At 39.3% G+C, this 23,232-nt stretch overlaps 1 protein-coding gene across 1 annotated transcript in view; it reads right to left on the reverse strand.

The window, feature by feature from the left end:
- LOC132993949 (collagen alpha-1(XVIII) chain-like) overlaps positions 1-22,052 on the reverse strand; it is a 56,748-nt gene extending 34,696 nt beyond the window's left edge. The window contains exons 1-2 of the mRNA XM_061063950.1: positions 21,807-22,052; positions 21,634-21,716 (exon numbers count right to left, since the gene is read on the reverse strand). Coding sequence (XP_060919933.1) covers positions 21,634-21,716; positions 21,807-21,817 — 94 coding nt within the window. The 5' untranslated portion in view covers positions 21,818-22,052. The remainder of the gene's footprint in view (positions 1-21,633; positions 21,717-21,806) is intronic.
- Positions 22,053-23,232: the final 1,180 nt, after the last annotated feature.

Consider the following 23,232-nt stretch of genomic DNA (forward strand, 5'->3'; position numbering starts at 1 on the left):
GTCAGCGAGCTACCAGACTTCCTCACTATGCGGCAGCTTTTCAGAGACACATTATCCAAAACAGACAGCTTGTGGTTGATATTTGCATCAATTTACTGATCCCAGTGGGGGAAAATGGATTACATGGTGTTGCAAGCACCTCACTGCTGCGACTGAATCATATGAGCCACACATGGTGACAGATACAGTGGAGATTGATGAGGGATGATTTGTATGGGAAAGTCTGACCTACTGTTTGGTTTCACTTTGGCCCCACTGACGGTCTCTCATCTCAGATTCTCTTTGAAAACTTTCGACATTATAAGTACCTGACGATTAAAACTATCTTTGCTTTAAGGGTGAATTTCAATCAATGACGAACAACAGTGTAAAAATAGAGCCATGAATTTACTCCTCAGGAAGCACAGCTACAATGAAGGCCTTCATATGCTCAGAAATGCAAATAGATATCTGGAGCTGCCATGTCAGGTTTCCAGAGTGGGAAGTTAACCATGTGCAGCTTTTAATGTTCAGTAGGCGTATAAAAGAACCTTGTTCTCATGTTGGTTGAATGTCGGAGTCGTCAGGAAGCTCACTTATCGTGCAGAGATGGTACGAGTCTTTGGACAGAGTTTGCCTTGACCTTTGCAAGAGAGTTCAAGTTACACAGAAGATCATTCCATTCTATAAAGTACAGTATTAAGAGATTGTTTCTATCGTGTCATTGAGTGCAAACATTTGGCTGAAGCAGTCCTCGTAAAGTGGAAGGACATTTTCCACAATAAAGCCAACATGAGTTAATGCTCTAATAGCCCTGCAACAGGACATCAACGTTACACAGCACAGCTGATTACATCACAAAACAGAAACAGCTTTTACAGAGATTTCAAGTCCAAAAGCTTGTGCTATGAACCAGATGGTTTATGGGAATCTGAATAATGCTATCGTCGTCTCAGCTGGAGCAGGGCCAAGCATACTCTCAGCATACAGGTGTTTTAATTCCAATTTGAATTAAAATCTTCGATCGTTTCTCTTCTATTTTGTAATCCATCAGCAGACTCGGCTTATCAAGGCCTTGGCAGTTAAAAAACAAGCCGCTCTAATTTGTGGAACATATCAGTCGTCATTGCACAGTCAAGGAGATCGTTCTTGGGGTATTTCCTGCTCAAACTTCATGAGATCATTCCCCTTGTTGCATGCCTTACTTATTAGTTGATGCTAAGTCGTGGATGCTTAAGTACAAAAAAAGTACCGGTAATCCACATACAGCTGCTGAGAACACCAACTACAGCAGTTTGAAATGTAACATACTGGAAAGGAAAGGAACAGAACTTTATGTCATAATATAGTATTACCAAAGACATCACCACCAATCACATCGCATTTCTTTACCAATCAGTTTTCCTTGACATGTTATGCTCTTGGCTCAGTAGCGCTGCTCTAATAAGAGCCAAGAATGACTCAACCCAAACTCTGTCCGTGTCCCCAGTTAACCCCGTTTCACAGATTTCCTGTCAACGCTGAGAAAATAGAGGCCAGTTCAGCATTATGCCAGGGGCTGATTATTCAGGCACAAGCAATTAGTTCCCAGGGTGAAAAAAATAAAATAAATAAAAGACAAGAAAGGTGCAATTAGTTTGTCGGGTAGGGGGAAAACGAATACTAAACACTTAAGGTTTTAGGGGAAATTCCACAGTAGCCAAACCAGTTTAAATAATGCGTGATCCTTCAGGGAGGAAATGATAAGCTGGATTCAGAGTAAACGTTTAGTGGCCTTGATAGAAGATTGAGGGAGACAATTTTCTAACCCTAATTTTACATAGTTGTTTCTTTAAGAATTTTTAACCAAGTTTGAGTAGGATTTTTAGACCTTGAAATTGCAAAATTAGCTTTTTTCTGCACAATGACGATGTACTGGTGTAATGAAAATGCTTTGGGTGAAAACCGGCCCTCTGCAAAAGGATTGACTGTGAACACTCTTTTCAACTAGTTTCATCTGCAAAAATGTCACAACTACCTTGTAATAAAGAGGGAACACCAAATTATAATAAGCGTCCAATCAGGCCCACCTCTGTGTGTTGTTTTAGTACAAGTGAAACTAATCTGGTTCTGTCATTCTCTGCTCCAACGAATGACTCCCTTTACCCACCGCAGCAAAATGAGGTAGTGCTCTGTCTCTAGTTATTGTTGCCAGCAGCAGGATTGAAACCACCGAATGAGACAAGTGAGAAGATGCATGGGATTTCTTTTTGCACAGATCCTGGGGCTTGTAATTGACTCCGTTTGAGAAGTGAAAAGTTCTGTGACCTCAGCTTTGAATCTAACTTCTGTCAATGATACAGTACTGTTGGCTCTGAAGCACTGTGTTCTCTATGGATTAGATGTGGTGGTTGTGATCACCAAACATATTCATAGCCTCACTGGAATTGGAGTGGAGAAATGCAAGGATGAACTGTTATTGACATAAATACAGTATAAGGCATTATTATGGTCAAATGTTCTTCCATTTTGCCTTTACTCCGTGTGCGCAGCTCTAACTAATATAGGGAAGATGCTGGTTTGGTTCCAGTGGACAAAAGACGAGAGTGAGTGTGTCTTAAGTGGCTGTTTTGATTGATCTACTGTCAGGATTAAAGCAGTACAGATGCAGTCCGGAGATTGCGTTGGCAACCCCTAATGTTTGGTAATCTTCTAACTGAGGCAAGTGAGCTTTGTTGCTGCACTTCAACAGGATTAAGGAATCATAAGTCATTATGTCAGGTTGTCTTCTTCTTACTGATGATTTGTGGGGGTGTTTTTGACATCATCATCATTTAAAGAGTCTAAATTTTCCTAAAAGGAGGTCTTTGTATATTTTTTCTCTTTAGAGTGAACATTTTACTGTTCTTGTGTTTCAGGATCTGTGCCATGGCAACCGGAGACTACAAATTTGGAAGCTTCAACAATGCATTTATTACTACATCGAAATATTGCTCTATACTGAAGTTTTGAAAAGTTACTTATTTCTTTAGCCTTCTCACACTGCACTACACATATGCACACACAACGGGAGCCTTATGTGGGACAGGTAAAGTGAGGTCTGGACCGGAGTGAAAGGGGGCTGAGCGGTAAGCAGAGCGCATTCTTGTGTCCCTTCCAACATTCATCTTAGGGAGTAGGGTTGACTGTCTCTCAGTGAGGCGAACCAGCTTCTTCTCACCCGGTGGTCTCACAGACTACTAAGTAAGAAAATGTATGCAGTGGAAAGCCATTACATATATACATTTATCTATGGTGATAATAAAGTCTTTGATCAATTTTCTCTTTTGTAAAAGTAGACACAGTTTGGTGCAAAACACAAACAGTTTGCAGATGATGTGATTAGTTACATGCCGAATGAACACATTAGGTCGTACACACCAGATGTAAATACACTGGGAAGAAAAATGTCTGAGGATCTATAGTGCTGTATTTATCTTTTTCACATATGGAATATTGTGTATCTAGGGATGTTTTAGAAAAAGTCAGCCAGGCAAGACGTGCTCATTCTACAGAGGTCTATAACTGCAGCATTGCTGTAGGTTTCACAAGGGGTTAAAGGTCCCAGTGTAACTCCAGCAGGCCGTGGAAGAAGAGCATGTAATGACTTCCTAATGACAACTGTGTTAGAGTAGCATCCAGTAGGTTAGGGTTCATTGCAGGTCAGGTCAGATTAAGCTTGCAGTGCCAAGATTTATGTCCATGTTTAAATGTCTTTGCATACTTTTATAAACATGAATGGGCCAACTGTTTGGATTTATTTAGTGTTGGCTGGATGTTTCCTCTTACAAATAATCCATGAATAACTTTAGATTCCTTACCGTGCATTTTGCACACTACTCCCATGTCCTGTTAGACTCAAGGTAAAGTCATAATCAACACTTTAAAATGGGCTTCAGCAAATGTGAAAACTGCATTAAGGAGTATTTGTGCTCACTAATACAGAAACCCAAACTGGTCCTGCAGATTTTAAGTGGCTCTAGAGTTTGCCCATATAAGCCAACACTGGACAGGTCTTGGGTCACTGATAAGGGTCTTTTTTCTCCCTGCCCGTACAAGCTGGCAGGACCAAGGCTGCCAAGAGCCAAAGGCCAAATAGTTTAGTCGGCAAGGTCAGTGGAGCCAAGTATTCCTTCTGTCTGTGTCGCTTGAAACACACATTTACACACACATTGCTGCCGGCTCCCTGTTCCTTCAGAATTCTTATCTTCCATCTTAATATGGAGTACCAACTTGGCACAGTCATCGGGGGAACAGTACTACCTTTGTGGAGCAGAATATTTGCCATGTTTTTTCTTGATTTCTCACTTAAAGCCCCTCGGGTCACTTTTCAGCAAAATATTTGAGTTACATGCAATTTTTAGGTGCATGTATTTGCTAATGAATAACAGAACACGAGCTCAAACTTCTTCTTTCTAACTGGCTGTAAACAAAAATACCTCTAACAACATAGACCCACTGCATCCTTGGGACTATGCTCTCCTGAACCTTGTGTATTTATTTCTACTACTTCCCAAAGCAGTAACACCAAACGTGGAGGTACTGATTCAATAAAGTTGAATCCTTGAGAGTGAGAATAAGATTTTATGCAGCTGAATGAGGTATGCTGCTGGTCTTTCCAGAACATTCACTTTTGAATCATTAACAGTTGTCCCCATCATAAAGAGTTCACTTCAGAAGTGCTGATATTTTACTTACTGTATACAAAAAACACAAAAAAGACACACAGGTAAATCAGCAATAGGATAGGACAAACACTTCACTTACAGCATTAAACAGAGGGTCTCTCATTGTCAAAAAAAGGTTATTTTATACTCAACCTGTCTTTGCCATTTGAAACTTTAGATTTATGATTTGATGTGGAATAGTGTTGAAAGGGTGTTGGAAGGAATCATCCCTTATTCTGCCTTCAAGTTAATTAAAGCAACGAGAGGCTGGTGGTAAAAGTGGATGTCCACAGGGGTCAGATGTCATGGGGCTCCGTGTAAACGGCACGTTGTTTCGGCTTACCCCAAACTGTGTTTAACCAGCTGTAGAAACTGCCCTCTGACCAAAGTGTCAGAGGAATCATTGGCTGACTAAAAACAAAGTCTGTCTGTTGTTGGCAGCTTGCCACCGCCAGCTCCAGCCTTCAAAGAGACCTTTGGAGAGAAACATCTTTTTTACTTAACAATGGAAAGGTGGAACGATGAATTGGTGATATCTCTACATAAGTAAATAAAACTATAGGGCATATTCATCACATGGTTGGGTTGGTAGGGCTTTGAGAGAGGAAAGGAGAGGATTGAAGAAAGATGGAGGCAATCAATCATGAGATAAAGAAGCTGGATGGAGCAAAGAATCTCTTCCACCTCATCAAAAAAAGCAACTGACGCCTCTTGACAAGGCTCTAAGTTTGTCATGGCTCCTGCCAGAAGATAAAAAGAAAAGGAAGGAGAAGGAAAGGAATGGAAAAGTGCTGAGTGCTTGAGTGAGGGGGGAAGAAACCAAGACAGGCGAATACAAAAAGAAAAAAAAAACAGAAAAGAGAAAGAAAAGCTATAACCATAGGGAATGTTCTGAGGTGCAACTGAGGGATCAACATCTGCAACTGAAAATCACAGTGTGACCTATTCATCGTCATCCATAGCAGCTCTTCAAGCTATAAAAAATCCCCTTTCCCTCTTTTCCACTGATGAATGCCAAGGATTTGCTAGCAGGCCATGGTTTGGCATGTTTGCATTCATCACATAGGAGATACTCGTGTAGCTTATCCAAACTGTTCCTACATATGGGAGGCGGAGGGGTGGAGGAGACTGATTGATAACATCTGCTTTGGCTCTGCATTGTGAGTTGTTTGTTGCAGTATAAAGAGCTAGCTCTCAGCCAACCCACTTGCAGCCCCGTTGTTCGTTGACTCAAGTGTTGCCACTTTGACGGCGCCATTGGACTGTCCCTATTTAAAGATACTTGACCTGTAGGGCTGGCTAAGGTGAGAATGACCTGAGGTCAATGTCCTCGTTTAAGTCTAAAGTTATGTTTTTGCAGTACGTATGAAGCTGGAGAGACAATTTTCTCTTAAGAGAAAGCCATTTTCTGATTTGATATGACAATACCAAACTGTACAAAGCAAGATCCATGAGGAAATGGTTTCCCAAATTTGGTGTGGATAACTTTTGACTGTCTCTTTATTTTTATCTGTGTGTCTCTCTCAACCCAACTGGTTGAGGCAGATTGCAGTCTACCCGTGAGTCTGGTTCTTCTCAAGGATTCTGCCTAAAAGAAATGAAATTTGTCTTTCTATTTTTTTGCCAAGTGCTTGCTCATAGGGGATTTGAATGGGTATCTGGAAAATTATGTTGCAACAACTGTGGTCTCGGGCTAAATGTAAAGAATTTTTAGATAACTTTTGTGTTGATTTTGTGGTCAGTAAAAAAATAATTGCTCAAATGAACAGGAATGCCAACTGTATGCTTGGCATCAGTGCCTCACAAATGCTAATATTGCTAAAAAGGAAGTGCTGGGACATAAACCCATGGGAGTTGCTACTCATTGCTAAACCCCAAGCAAAATGCAGCTACAAAAGATCTCTGAGCAAATCATGCAATATGTCTTCTATCCACACTGTCTCATAGATAATTGGTCAATTAGTTGCTAAATGCACTGCGGGTTCACCCCTGGAGGAGGAAATGATCCTAATCCATGACCCCAGTGCCCAACAACAACTAGAACACTCAGCAGCTGTTAGCATCATCCGTCAGGCCAAAACCAGGTCAAGCTCATTGGTCCGTTATTCCAACTTGAAATTCCTCGTCTTGCAAGTGTTTGGAGTGGTGTGGTCACAACAAAGGCTGAGTGGTTTAATGGAGTTTTCATTTGGAGTTTCTACGACCTTTATTCAATAAGTTGTTTACAGATTGGGTAGATTTTTTATGGGGCAGTTGGACATGCTAAATTCTTGTTGTCTGGACAAACTAAGAGAAGTATGAGAACTGGTCAGATCTGCAGGGTTTAGACAGTGCAGTGTGTTGAAGTTGGCATTGTGTTTGACAGGCATTAAGAAGATTAGCAGAAGTAAGAGACAGCAATGATAAGATTAAGATAACTAAACAATGAATACAAAGAGCAAGATAATAAAAGCAGAACTATTGGAAGATTTCCTGTTTCTGGCAAAAATGTATGATTTGTCTCAATGGTCAAACACTTAGATTTGCAAGCTGTCATCAAGCATGTAAACTGTTAGTCAAGTTTTGAAGAACTGGAGGGAAGACTAAAATATACATTTCCTTCTGGTGAAACTTGCAGCATGAAGTAATAACATTGAGGATTGAAAAGGGTCAGTGTTTTACAAGCACATAAAATTACCCAGACAAATAGTCAATGTGTTAGTTTTTCAGCTTCTAAACCCAGATCCCAACAGTGCTATAACTTTATAATGTGCTCCGTAACGGTCAAGCTAGTAAGCATCCCTTGGACCCTCTGAGGTCTCTGTTGGAAACATCTGCACTGTTTAACAGTCACTGATGGTAGCTTCCAACATGATTTTCTTAGCAATATTCAAACTGGGATCTCCACAGAGAACATCTTTGACTAGTGAATCCCCACATCATCAATTTTCCAATGAAAAACCCAGCCTTGTGTTTAGCTCGATGACAGATTTGGAAGTTATTCCATGGGTGTTGGCCTGACAGATTGGAAAACTGTAGAGCAAATCAACACCATGAGATGTTCGCTTCACTCCAATTGCTGACATTTTTCACAGCAAAGATGAAACAAAGAGTAAAAGTTAGTATTGTGTTATCACTGGCTCCAACACATGGGATTTTATACTGTTGAGCATACATTTAAAAGTAATTGGCACACATGGATAAAAGTCAGTGAGGCTTACTACATTTATAGATCAGCAATCTGTGGAGTTGGATTCATTTTAATTTTAACATTTTTTTTAGTGCCAAACTAATTTCCCCACAGCCAGTAGGAAAAAGTCTCTGAAACTGCAATTCAAGCCTTCAAATTAAACTCTGGATGTACAGAGCCAAGGTTGTGGTAGTGTAATCCAGAAAAAAAATCACAAAGTTTGGATCAGCTGGCCTAAAGGTGTGCATCTGAATGTGTTAATATGTGTGAGACTTTTTGCATGGGTGTAAAGCTGTCCAGATTTAGAAACTGACCTCTCTCCTTGCTCACAGTCATCCTCCAACAGAGGAGATCACACATAGATGTTAACCTCCATAAAAAATCCTCAACAAGTACCTGCTGGTACTCTGACAGGCTCTCTGAGGCTGAACATCTGACCAGGAGTTAATTTCCTCAAACTAACAGAGAACAACGTATCTCCAAAAAAAACTGATGATCAGGTTTGGGTTCAGCTTCTCTTTTGTTTTGTAGATATTAAAAGATGTAAATGTAGACTTTCTTTTGTTTGTTTTCTTGTCAGTTTTGCTGTAATGTTTCCAAACTCCTTCCTGAGAGAGTCTACTTGATTTACTGTATATAAATGTGATAGTTCAAAATAAATTGGTTCCAGTCCTTCTGCCTTGTACTGACATTTTGTACAAATCATTACCAAATGTTGAAAAACCAAAACACCTGTTGAGATAGTTCAGGGTGGACAGGCCCATGTCTGAGACTTGGTGAAATACTCCAGACACTGCCTCTATCTCATCACACAACTCTTATTCTGGGATGATAAAACATAAACACGATAATTTTTCCATCTGTTTCTTTGCAAAAGACTTACTCATCTCTAGTCTGAACTGATCCTACTAGGCAGCAATGAGAATAATAGGAATGTGTCTTGGGGCAGGATGGCCCAAATTCAACAGACTTGAGGGATTTGGGACTAAATGAACATCAAGCACAATCTTTTTTAGTGGTCTTTGTCTTTGTGGTATGACGTGTATCAAAGCCTAGCTATGGTAGGACAATGATCATCAAGTCAAACATACAAAACCAGTTTGAAAGCCGTATGCTGGGTCTGATCCAAGGGTTGACTACACAATTCAACAACTCTGATAACCCAATGCCATGCAACTTTAAAAATGTTACATCAAAAAAATTGCATGTTTAACATTTTAGTGTAACGTTGTCTTATATTGTCAGGGGAATTTTTAACAGTTTTGAAAACAGAGTTTGAAGTCAATTCAACTGCATACAGGACTTGATGGGCTCTATAATTTAGGTGGAAAAATGTTGTGCATACATTAGGTATAGGTATAGGCAATGAGCAATTAAGAGTTCATATATGTTTAAACCAAGATTTTTCCTAAAAAGCGATTATGATCATGTGTACATTATTTGACTAAACAAAGCAGGATTTGATCAAGTTGTCCACAGGAAACAATGTCAAAATGTACAGTTTATGAAATAAGGAGGTGGGTGTTGAAGTCTTTAGCAAACAAACCTTTACTGAAGTTAACTTCCAATAGTGTAATGTCATGTTTTTCCTGTAGGTGAGAACACCATAGATCTGCACTGTGTGGGATTACATTTTAATTGACTCTACACAATTCTTGAGGACCATAAGGAATCCAATTCATGTTTCTAGACAGCTTTCTTAGTTATGGTTGACCGCCGCAGCTCAATGAACATGTAGGAAACCGTTTCTGAAACCACAATCCTTTCCCATCATAAACTAGCAGAGACCACACTCATACCCATTACAAACTCCATGTTAGCCTCCACTTCAGAGCTCCAGGGTTACAGGACAAGCCAAAGCTGTAATAATAATGATACTGCATGTCCCCCTCCTCTTGTTCCAGGCCATTACATCTACTTACATCATCTGTTGGAAACTTAACATGACGGCCATGAAGCCTCTAGGCTGACTTTGTCTTGGTCAGGTCAGTGGTCAGGTTTAAAATCCCACCATCAAAAACATGTCTCCAGGAATTAGATGAGGAAAAAGAAGGATGAAAAGAAAATGTTACAGAGTCAACTGCTAGAGTACATGTTTTGACATTTCAGGCAGCCAATTTAATGCTAAGTAACAGCAACCTGTCTTTCAGAATCACTTGTACTAACTTTCAGTATTACTTGAAGATCATTTGCCAGGACAGTTTCGCCAACCAGCTATAAAATATCTGCATCTTAACTCTTACTTAAGCAACTTGTGTTGGTTTTAAACCCAAATTCTTTATTTTGTTAATTCTTTGTACAAATCCTAAAGAAGTACTGACAATTGTCTGTGTTTTCTCTCGTTGCCTACAACTAACGACAGACCTACTTCTATCAGTGGTTCTTGCTGACAAAAGGTTACTTTGATTGTTTCCGTTTCTGGAAGTATCTCTGCCACGCAGTTCATCCAACAAAAATATCCTCTCTAAGTCTTGCGCTGTTGCATTGAACTAAGCCTTAAGAAGAAAATGGAAAGTATGAAAGCAAAGGGGTAACAAACTTAGGCCAAAATTTAAGCTACTGCCACGAGTACTCACAGTGAGTTTATGCTCAACAATGAATCAAAAGAAAAGTATTTTCTAAGCTGGTCGCATTATCTGAAAGAGAACTTGGCCAAAGTTTGTTTGTTTGTTTTGTATCTGCTGTCATGTGAGGATTACCTGAAGAAATCAGTAGTCTCTTCAGGAAATCACATTATCTTAAAGGTATTCCCTTCCCTTTGACCATGTTGCCAGGTGTTACTATGTTGAATGGATATAGTGGACATTGTTTGGATGATAAATATGTTTTATTGAGTGCTGGGAAAGTGATTTAGGATCTTACTTCTGACCAGGGATCATGCTATAGAAGTAGAGTGTAAAATTAGGAAAATAGTTTCAATCATTCCCGTACAGAAACAGTCATTATTTAACGCAACAAAAAGAGGGTACGGTACATCTGTAATGGATTAAGAATACATCACAACAGAATCAGCTGTTCCAGAGAAACCTTCAGCATTGCCAGACAAACCACAGACAAAATTTACCAGCATTTTAAAGTTTTACTGCTGTTAATGTCAGGTTCAGCTTGCCAGATACATGCTTCTAACCACCAGGATTTTCCATTAAAACTACAGCACTCAACTCCTCATTGCCAATGTTCATTCAGTTTTAATTGGTACCACGTCACCAAGCCACGAGGAAAGTAGCTGTTTTTATGTAAGGGAAACCACTTCCTACCAACACTGCTTCTGCTAAATACCTAAACAGAATCTAGCTGAGTGTGTCAAAATATTAGGCTGTAATGTCTCTATATGCCAAATCCCAATGTTTGGTGCTGTTGCCATGACTCAGGGATTGCTGAGACAACTGAAAAGAAGCTGATGTAACAGGAAGAAAATTGAATTTTTGGAAGGAAAATGGGCTAGATACTCATATGTCTGTGGGAGGTTAAGGAAAAGATGGTTTTTCACAACATTTTGGTGGAGATCCAAACCAAAGGGTGGTCCTAAATTGGAAAAGCTATCTCTTGATCCCAATAAGTGATTGTCTTAGCTTTGCTATTTGTTATTTTAAAAACCTCAACCAAAATCTACACATAATAACAAGACGCTTCCAGTAAAGTGTAATAAAAACATCAGGCCATCACCTATTTAGCACTTTAAGACTCCAAAGTTTGAAATCTCTTAGGGAAATGGATCTGTTTTTCTTTCTACTTTGGTCAAAAGGGGCTGCTGAAAGCTTCACGGTCCTGAATACTAGATGGGGATGTCTGATGTCACCATGATGGACGGACTGATGACAGCGTTGTTCAACCAAGAAGGCTGAAGAAGAATAAAAAGAAGAAAGACTAGACAAAAACCTAGAAAGAAATGTCAGGGTTTCAGGCCATAGAAATCTAAAAAAAAAAAAAACAGACCACCAATGGTTTTCACAAACTTATTTATGACAGTTAGTACAATTTTCTCTTTCCTTTTTTTCAAGTGGCTCCCCAAAGATAGGGTTTGTGCAATGTTCATTTAAGCGAGCAGACTGCCAGTAGGTCATTATTTCTTGGAGTCAATGACAGATGAAAAAAATAAAAACCAATCAAAACAAGTTTTTCCTGGCAAATTTGACTTACGATTTGTCTAGCAGAAATCTGAGCCATCCAGAAAAAGAAAGAAACTTAACCGCAAATACAAAACAAAGGGATTTAACTTGCTCTTGTTACCCAAGCAATAGGACTCTCTGAGAATACAAGACTTGCAATATAAAGGGTAAGACATTTTCAGTTACAGTAATAGTCTAATCTGGGGGGAAAAAAGCACATTCACCACTTTTTCTTGGAAAAATGCCACATACTTTTGGTTTTGGAGTGCTGGAAGTGAAAGAGTCTACTACATGCACAAACACAATAAGTGGTAGTGCTAATGACAGGCCAACAGCAGAAACAGCAGCAAAGAGCAAACCACAAACCAATGTGAGAAATTGATTTGGGGATTTTTATGTTGTTTCATTCATTGCAAGGATAACTACAAAGAATAAACACCACTGAGCTTTTTGGAATTGCGTGAGGTTACAAGCAAAGCCGGGGAATTGTATGATGAAGAGAAACCCAAAAAATGAAGCAAAGGTAAGCAAAGAACAAAGATGTTTGTTGAAGTTACTCACAAGTGGTGGTGAACCAATCAGGTAAGCTGAGTACAAACTTTCATTCGATTTGTGATGGGATTTTCAGGAAGTTGAGTTGACAGTGGGTTCAAAAACAACACAGCTGTAGGCCAGCTGAGGGCACACACAGGGACCATCACGACAATAAAAAAAAGACCTTTAACACCACCACTAATCCCACCTCCCACTGGGGAACTATCACTACCCTAAATACAGATGCATGTTCGAGTCATGCTTCAAGATGTTAAGACAATGCCCATTTTGAACAAAATAAACTTGCACCATACAAGAACTTCACATTGGATTCAAGCTGGTGCAACTTCAGACTGGGTAAACATATTAAATAAGCATTGTGGAGTGTATCAAAAGATACAAAGTTCAAGTTTATGTGGTGAAAAGCTTAAACTTCACACTTTCTTTGAAGTCTGCTTTTTGGTTTGCTGATGACCAGAAGTAATCCATCAGCTGGACAGGCGACCAAACCAGAGCCATAAAAGGTTCAAGGCTGGGTCAACATGCTAGCAACCCTGCTGAGCTCTGAGCTGTGTGAACCTTGTGGAAGTATGAGCACAGATGCATCATTTTGGCCCAGCTCATTAAAAGTTAACCTATGATTTACACATCAACATTAATGATAATTTAGAAAGAGAAACAGTCCTTGAACTGTAGGGCCAAAGCATGTGGACACATCTTAATCTTAATCATACTGAGATATTTTGGACGATTAAGAGTGGAATAACTTGACTGGCTGTCACATAGTCCTGGCTTCAACTCTAACCAACGTCTTTGGGATGAATTTGAACGGCAAAATATTATTGGCCAAACTCATAAAAGCTCTTGTGGCTGCATGGTAGCAAATTGTTGGAGACAGGGTAGAAAGACTTGTAGAAAGCTTTCCAAGAAAAGTTGAAGCTGTTTTTGGTTTGGACTGTGGTATTAAATATGGTTTGGAGATTAAATGTTCAACAATTAAATATGGATTTAATGTTTAGATGTCCCCATACTTTTGGCAATATTAAGTTAATTAATTATAGTGCCTGAAAATGAAATAAAAAACTAAACCAAAATTTCAATTTCCTACGTTTTTCAAGAGTCACAAACAGCTATTCTGCACTCCATGACCTCATCGGACCCTCAGATGCTCCACTGCTCTATGACTCGACGTATCCTCCTTCTCTATGTGTGTTCGCCACACAGCCGAACACACACCAGTTTGTTTCAACTCCATATTTCCTCTCTGACAGACACTTTCCAGACTGTAAGATATGCCATGTTTTTACCCACCAGGCTTCTGTGGTGCAAAAAGACAGGAAGCAAGCCGCTCCCAGAAAAATAAACAAGCTAATTCAAACCACTTTGAATTAATATAAATTGAAGTTTTGATGCACCTTTAATCCCTTGAGATGGCAAATATACTGCATGAGCACAGTATTTCCTACAGGAATGCAGAAGGACTCATAACTTCTATCACGTGTCACATTTTATTCAGTGAATTTCCTCACAGCACACAGACTGTACTGTGGTTCAGTCACAACGCTGCCCTTTACAGCTGTAACCATGTTTATGTGCTGCAATGTTCCAACACTCAGCTTCAGACGGGAATTTTCTTTTCATCCTTCGTACCATTTAAAGTTGCACTCACTCAAAACGTCATCGGTTTGCTTTTGGCTATTAAACAGCCCTACATGAGTAACTTACTCAAGGTACAGTCATCAGTGGATTTTGAAAGGATTGAAAAATGTTCTATTTTATATCTCCCAGTTTCTTTCCTGAAGCTGGTCTGGGATTTAAATTATACAAATGCACTATTGGAGACCTTATCACAAAGTCTGCTGCAAATTTTAGATTGACCTATGACCTTAGACTGTATAAAACATGGACGTATAGTCTCAGTGACATCACCCATTGCATGAAGCCCAACGATTTCTCTTGCTTTACACAATAAGCTATTGATACCAAATTAGTTTTTTGAATCAACCTGTTTTGAAACATTTGTATTTCTGCTGTAAAAATAGGCATTTTAATATGGGACCCGAAGGGAATTCTTTCGCTTTGCCAGCCAGCCTCAAGTGGACATTAGAGGAACTGCAGTTTTTTTGCACTTCTGCATTGGCTGCAATTTTTAACACCGGAGGTTGCTTCTTGCCGATGAACTGTGTGGCCAACTGCGTGGCTCAACTTTTTGTAAACACAACGTCAAACCACTCTCAAAAGACAACAGTTATGCAGGAAAATGATGGTTTGGGAAAACCAGGAACAATCAGTTACATATGACACTAGGTTAAACAAAATAACCCTGTTTTGCTTTGTTAGATTAACAGAAGCAAATCTTGTTAAGAGTGCTCATCTCAAGGAGAAAGTGGCAAAAAGTCGGGAAAAAGGTAAAGGAGTTAGCTTAAACGTTGGAAGAAAACCAATTTCATGAACATTGATCCATGTGGTTTATGTACAGTAAATTCAGTTTGGTAATATATTGATAACATGCCATATGGTGTATCTGCTTCTGATAAAAGAAATCACACACCAGGAAAGAGGTCTGAAAAAGTGGTTCATTTAGCAAAAATGACTTAAAAGCATGGAAAGACAAGCAAAAACATCATGATGAAAGAAGAGTCAGAAATGTATTGTGTTTGATGTGCATCATCAAACAGTAAACTAAAGGCCGCACAAAGAAAACAGTCGTCCACATCAAACAAAGTGTTCAGCACGTTGGCTTCGAGAGCTCTTTGATGGCAAAAAGCTTTGATTTTCTTGAGCGATAACGACTGTTCAGATTAGGACTTCATTAGCAAAACGATGTAATCTCAGTCGCAACAAAACATCATCAAAGCTTTTTTATTTTAGAAACATTATATTTGATTGGGGAAGAAAACTATTTAGTGATGCCTTTTGTATTCTTTCGATTGAAGTCATTAGGAATACACTTGTAAGGGTTTTCCAAAAGTGGACTATCATAAATAACACAACAAAGAAGTTTCAGAGTGACACTTTGCGTCACAACCCATCCTGTACTTAACACATCCTGTGTTTGTCCGCTGCTTTCATGCTTTAAAATAAATCACCTATCTCCTCTAACAGGGTCTGTCCTCACACTGTGTCCACCACTCAAAATAGTAACATGTTTTGTCAGAGACCTATTTAGCTATTCCTGTTTACCCTCCAGGACAATCCACATGTTTCTGCTTTGAGGTTTTTGTCTTCAAATTATTTGCAGATTAAACCATAAAGGCCCTGAGACTCCAGGGCAGATTTTCAGAAGTGTGAAGTCAGCAGAACCGAGGGTCAATTCTTCTGCTTTCATGTCGTCTCTTGTTTCCATTTGAAAGGTTCTCGAGAGTTTATAATATCTCAAGACCACAAAGAATGAAAATAAATGAATACATCCAATATATTCAAGGTGCCATGACAAAAACAATAACTACAGTACTGAAGAGTACAAATTAGTCACTAAAACAACAAACTATTGTTTATGAGTGAAAGAAAGTAATAAGGAACCAGATGAGGATCACATCAGCTGTCATATTGGAACAAAATTGGCATTTGGTGAAAGTAAACATATGATAATCAGGGAAACATGTGCAACACACATCCAGCTGTACATCTTGAATCAATTTGTTTGCTGATATATTAAAATGTAAAAGGCTACACGAAGGACTCATATCACTCTATAAATGTATTGTCAAGAGACAATAAAATGATAGATACTTTTATATTTCAGAGATTAATGGCTTTGCTGTGGATTGGAAAGAGATGTCTGACTGTCTTCTGTCATACTCTTGAGAAAGGTTGTGAATAATTAACAAGATTATAAACCTCATCATTTCCTAAACTAAACTGTAGTTTTAGGGCCTAAACCTAACATGGAACAACCACACTTTGGTTTTTGACACCATATACTTAGATATACCATATATAGATTTTTTTTTTTAAATAAGTTTTTTTGTGTTACATTCAAGAAACATAGGCCGATTATTCAACCGGCCGATAATGTCAGCCGATATTAGCATATCATGTGACTATCTGTATTGGCTACTTTTATCGCAGTTATGTGCCGATATTACTAGATTTAATCACCAGTCAAATAGTATTTAATTTGAGTATCATTGTATTTCACTGGATGAAAGTCCAGTGGTAATTTGATATATGCATCGCCCTGACCACCAACCCATGCAGACATTGTGGCTGAACACAATATCCTGCCTGTCGTTCTAAAGTATTTTTATGTTGAAGACAGGTTAATTTTTTCTGGGAAAAGCCACTGAAGTGGAAAATGGAAATAAGCTCTAGCATTGTTTTCCTTGAGCTGGTTATAGAGACTGCACTTTGTTAAGAACAAGCAAAGGTTGACCCAGCAACGTACAGGAAAAGTTGATTCGATTTTTTTTAAAGCTGGTTTTGAAGTCAATCTCTAAAATGTAAATCTCACATCAATTCTTGTAAATATGACAGAGAAAGTGCATTTCATTTTGTGAAAACAATAACAGCCCATTTATTTGACATGTTTAGTGTAAACACACATTCGAACAATCTAAGAAACATCTGGCAAGTTTACCTTTAGTGAATCAATTGGCTGTTTTGTTATTTATTTGGCGAAAGCTTATGTGCTCAGCGCTCATTGTTGTGAGTTTTTCTCAGGAAAAATCTGTCCAGTCCCGAGAGTTAAAAAAAAGGTTCATATAAGTTGACTCGTCATGTTTAGGGTGGAATAAAAGTAGACATTAATTCTCAAGTGCTTTGTGCATTCTTTAGCTCATTCATGAACTCATCGTTGGAAACGACTGAGAAGCTCTCTGTGCATTAAATCAGAACCTGACATGTGACCTCTGCGCCGGGCTGAAGGCCAGATGACCTACTACAAACTGAAGCCAAAACCAGAATCTCATTAATTCAGAATCAAGACCAAAAACATGTGGAACAATTTACACAATACTTCCTTTAACTCTGGGTCATCTTAAAATCTGTGTTCAAATGTAGAAGACAAATTAATGTTCACATGTCTCTTGGATTAACAGATTTAATGAGCTTCATGTTAATTTCTGGCAGTCAAAAAGTCAAGTTTCAGGTCCTACTTCTGTCTGGCTAATCATTTCTGTTTCACCTGTTCATCACTGTAACTGTCATCAACCGTTGTAACCAACTTGTTAAGACCAAGCAGCAACAGTTCCTCGAGTGTCCATTTGGAGCTGGCTTCCAAAAGATCCGGAAGTCCCACACACACCCCATATCAAAATAATGACACTTCTGGGTATTTTGAAGCCGGCCTCAAAAGGGACACTCGAGGAACTGGACACTCAAGGAGGTTTGCCGCTTGCTCACAAGTGAAGCTGACAAGTAAATCCAGGACTCTTGCAACAAATCTGAATTATCCTTTTTTAATTCTTCAAATTCTGTAGATTTTAGAAAAGTTTTTTAAGCAATTTTCTCATTGGTAATGTGTTTAGATGCCAGCACAGAGTATCCCCCTGTTCACATAATCCTTCATAGATTTTTTGATTTAGTCCTGTGATGGGAGATTTGGCTTGCATGTTGGGCCATAAACTGAACCCCACAACGACGGGAAGATTGAAGAACTTGAGGAGGGGGAGGAGAGGTTAAAGAAGAAGAGCAAACACCCTCAGTTGACCTTCCCTAAACAAACAGCAGATAAAAAAGAAGTGAATAATGAGCCCTCCCTTTGATGGACCAGACTTTGTTTAACTTTAAGGTCAGATAAAAAAAAAAAGTGTTTTTCAAACTAGCATCAGACTTGTTTTCAAATTACAACTCTTCAAATGAACGTTGGATCCTTTTCTTCTTGTAAATCAGACGGTCTTTCATGTAGACATCTTTGTTTTAAGTAACAGCTTCAATGACTTTGAACTCCTGGGACTCACACATCATAACCATCATCGTCCTCTTTCTCTTTAAGGCCTCGATCTTCACCATCGTTATCCTCATCGTCACACCAAGACGCTTTGTCCAAGACATCATCAGCCACATCATCAAGTCATTCAACTGTTGATATCCCTAACAGGCAGCTGTGTTCCCATATTGAAATTGTCCCTGCATCATAATTAAAACCATTATCATGTGTGCGTAATGACCATGTGTGCAGCAGATGGAGAGCAACAGTAGTGAGTTGCAATGCTGCATGTGTGTGTTGTTTCTTAAGTGTTGTATGTAGGTATACATGTTGATATGCATCCCTCCCATAGGTCAGTACCTCGGGGTAAAGATGGTTCATTCTGTATTTGTGTACATGTTTCATATGGAGCTCAAGAGTGTGATATTGTAAGTAAAAATCCCACTTATTTTCTCCATAGCGGATTTGATTATTAGCAAACAGCAGTGTCTTAGCCTTCCAAGGTAGACTTACCACGAGCTAGGGGCCCTGCAAACTTCGGCTGTCGGCTGCAACCACCGAAGTTCCCGGGCGTTCAACACACTATATAGACAAACTACAATATATTACAACAGTGTTATTAAGAAGCGACTCCATGCATTTGTCTATGCATTCATTCCCTCATTGATCCACTTTCTACACATGTCTTTTTCATGCTAGCATTTATTTGGTCATCAATCTAGACATAATAATCAATTATTGATTTGTTAATCTGCCTCGTTAAAAAAGGTGAATTCATTCCTTTGAGAAGTCAAGGATTCCCTTCAAGATTTCAATAATTGTTCCATAGCGGTTTGATCCTTCTAAGACATTATTCAGTTTGCTCCCTTAGGTGCTTATATAATAAACCAGGCCTACATGGCAGACACCGAATGATGCTGATTTTGATTTATCTCTTTCAGTTAAATTGAAAATGTGACAAAAAACAGATCCAGCTTTCAGTCTTCATGTATCCACCTCAAAACATGCATACACACTGCGGCATGCACTCTCCACACAACACAAAGGAAATGGATTATACCAGCTTTATTTCAACACATGAATACAGAAATGTGAATGTTGCCACGGCGACAGCTCTGTTTTCAAGAATATTTACAGCATGCAGCCTGGAAATATTTGTCCCAAGTGCTCTCTCTCTCTCTCTCTCTCTCTCTCTCTCTCTCTCTCTCTCTCTCTCTCTCTCTCTCTCTCTTTGGCAAGTGAGCCAGCACACACATTTATTTTTTTCCCCCTCTTCTTGAAACTGTGAATCATAGTAGAGGATTATGAATATGGCAAAAGCACAAACAAAGCCTGAGTTCTGAGCTCTTTGGGCTCTGAAGGCATCTGCAGGATTCACAGCAGAGGAAACTAAAGCATGAAATCACGTTTTTCCAAGTTCTCAAACATCAAACTGTATCCACCTCCTCAAACACACAGCCATTATCAAGTTCTGCTGAGCTGCAAACATCATTGAATACAACTTTTAAGTCCAAACAGTTTCCAGCAAGATCATATTTCTCTTGCAAAGCGGTCACCTTTCTTTTTTTTACCACAAACATCCAAAGTGGCGTTTAATTCAAATTGTCAGACTGTGGCAATTAAGCTCCGTGGGGCCACATTACTTAAAGAGACCCCGTAATTACTCCAGTGGGCCCACACAATGCTGCTTCTGTGACATGGAGGTCCTTTGTGGTGATCATAGGTCAACACATCCACACACAGACACACACATACACACATAAACACACACACACAGCCGCAAATGTCAATCTGGATTCCAGCACACTGACGAGAGCTGTGACGGCCGGTCTCAACGCCGGGAGGAAACTAATGAAATGAAGTCATAATTGACAATGACCTTCATCTTTAGACATCGCAAAAATCAGCAGGATTACATCATCTTCTGTCACCTTAATCATGCAGCGCTACTGATTACAGAGACAGCTTGCCTGCAGTGTGCACATTGTGAGGTTTTGCTTCCAACTGCAGTGGAAAAGAAAATCCACATCTTTAGACACTAATTGGGAACATGTTGAAGCCCCCTGATTGATTCATTCATCAGAGTGAAAATCTAGATTTAAGCTGTGAAAACACTGTGCAAAGACAGCGTCACACCGCACAGAGACTCAGAGAAAGACAGGATCAGTCAGGATATAATTGAAACCATCTTCCGGCAAAGATGCTTACAGGTTTCTCCCTAATAAGCTTTGATGTCATGAAACGCTTAAAAACAGTGGCTTTCAAAAGTTCCCAAAGTTTCCCCAATAGTTTAGGGAACACCAGCTTTCACTCTGCACGCTGTTGCCACACTGTTGCATGTGTAAACAGTGGCTTTGGAGCCAGTCCAATCCAACATTAAGAATCCCAAAAGGTGCACTGATGGCTATCAAACCAGGGTCTTTTGCAAATATTCCCCCAAACCGCAGACTCCAAAATCCTGTAAAACAATCCCAATGTCATACCAAAACAGTTTATTGTTTTGTTAACCTTTGTTTTACCGGAAATATTCCCAATGAGATATAAAATATCTTTCTCAAGAGAGTCCTAGCCTAGACAGCAGAGTAAAGTTTCAGAAAACACAAATAACAGACAACAAGAAGCAGAACATTTAATCATTTTCAGGAACATTTGATGGTCAAATATTCCTTTATGCTGAGAGAAATATCTTCCAAAGTAATACATTCCTCTAGTTTAGGATGACCCTGCAGCTCAGACCAACATAAATACCTAAAATGTGTTTCATATAAGAGTAGAGAGCAAAACTGAAGTGCAGGAACTTTTCTTTTTTAATAGCGGGGTATTGCTTTGTTTTTGTTCAAATGTTTCACCAAAGGGGACTAAACTGTGTTCATGCTTCAAATTAAGTTTTTAATCAACTTATAGCCCTTCTGAATTTCTTCTTAGTGACAAAATCTAAACATTTCTAGAGTAGTATCAAGTTTATAATGTTTCAAAACTATCAGCACAAATTTTAAGGAATTGTGATGGAGAAGGTTTAAGAAGTTTTAAAGAAAGAATCAAGACTTTTAGAAGAGCTGACAAAACAACATAAGCATGGTCTTGGTCTCCCATTATTAGCACACGTTTTGTTGTAATTTTGCCATTTAAGCATCTTAAAGTTACATCATCCTGAGGCAGAGTGGAACAGTTTCTCCATTCACCGTTCAGCTGATGAAAAGTCATGAGCCAGCAAAAAAGTTCAGTCACAGAAAGAGATCACAGCTCATCCAGCAAAAAAAATCAATAAACGGAGAGAGGAGCACATACCTTCTAACGGCTGATAGGCAGAGGAGCAATGGAAGCAGAGCTGGAGGTGGAGTAGAAATAATCCAAAGAACCAGGGAGGAATGCTGCATGAAAACAAAAGTAAAGAGTTGGAAAAGTTACTAAAAGTTGAGTCAAAGAACTTATCGAGAGAAAACACAGTGTGTTTCATTTACCGTGAAGTCATCTTCAGTGATGAGGTGAGCTTAGATCCAAACTTGTCCTGTTCATGTGTGAGAGCTTTGGTACCAGAGAGAGAGATGGATCCCACTCTGCCTTCCTCTCTCACTAGCTCCAAACTAAAAGCCTCTCTGACTCTCCTCCTCCTTCTCCCCCTCTCTCTCTTTTTCTCTCTCTCTCTTTTGGTTCCCAGTCAAACAAAGGCAGCTTCAGTGAGTCCCGACTCCAGAGGCCCTCGCATAAACTGAAATCTGACTCCTCGTGTGTCTCTCTATGGACAACCGCTTTTCTAATCCGGCCCTCCCTCTCAGACACCACAACTCCAAATACAAATTAACACACTCTGGCTGAGTCCTCCTCCCCCTGTGCTCCTCCAGCTCCCCCTCACTGGTGTGTTCTCTCTCACTTTCTCTGTGATTTAAGGCTCTTTTCTTGTGTGGCCTTGACCTGTGGTAGGAGATGCGTCAGAAGATTCAACATCAAGTCCAAAACTTTCTTTTTAAGTGTATTTTAAAAGAAAACAAGCTATCATTGGATCAAAATAATTTGTGAATGAAAGCTCATAGTCGCTGGTATGACAGGAATGTTTTTAATTTTGACAACCAAACCTACTTTCAAACGGTACCAACTTTTAAAGTGAGAATTTTTTAGAAAGGTCTGTAGTCCTTAAAGGCTTTATATGTGATTTTTTGATCCAGCAGATGTCGCCCTTGAGCACCAGCATGAAACCAAAATGACTCGCGGTGCATTGTTGTGTTAGCATGCTAATGCTAGCGATCTTTATTATGCTCGTATCGTCACACTGCATGAAATGAGCGTGATCTAGAAACACAGTTAAGCAGTGAGTACAGTATGTTATTCTTCTTTTCTCTAGTCTCTCAATTAAACAACTTTTATAAACGAGGGGAGGAGTCAGCCGGCCGTCCCGACGATGTAAACAAACTGAAGATAGGACTCGGAAAACATTACAGACAGTGGGACTCGGGTGATACACCCATTGTAGACAGTCATTACTCACAGAGTTATTTTCAGAGGATATACTTGATTTATACATTTAAGTGTGAAAATTTGCATATAAAGCCTTTAAACTGTTCGATGTATTGGAAGTTCTGAACATCTGCCAGTAACAGCAATAAAAGCACTAACATTTTTAGTGATTGATGATCATTGCATGTACCATTGTAAAAAAATCTGATGTTGTCTATTCTTACTGATGCTTTTTAGGATCTTAAGTTTTGGTGGCTTCCTTCAACCCAAGCTTGTTATCTAGATATTTTCAGGCGTGTATAAGTGAAAACGGCTAATGAGGCAAACTGATCAAATGCTTTTTGATTGACTTGCGACTAGTCCAGGATGTACTCAGCCTCTCTCCCAATGACAGCTTGGATCGGCTCCAGCTCACTTCTTTCCCACTTTCCACAG

The sequence above is a fragment of the Labrus mixtus genome, chromosome 19 (assembly GCF_963584025.1).
Source record: "Labrus mixtus chromosome 19, fLabMix1.1, whole genome shotgun sequence".
In the NCBI taxonomy this organism is placed as follows: Eukaryota; Metazoa; Chordata; class Actinopteri; order Labriformes; family Labridae; genus Labrus; species Labrus mixtus.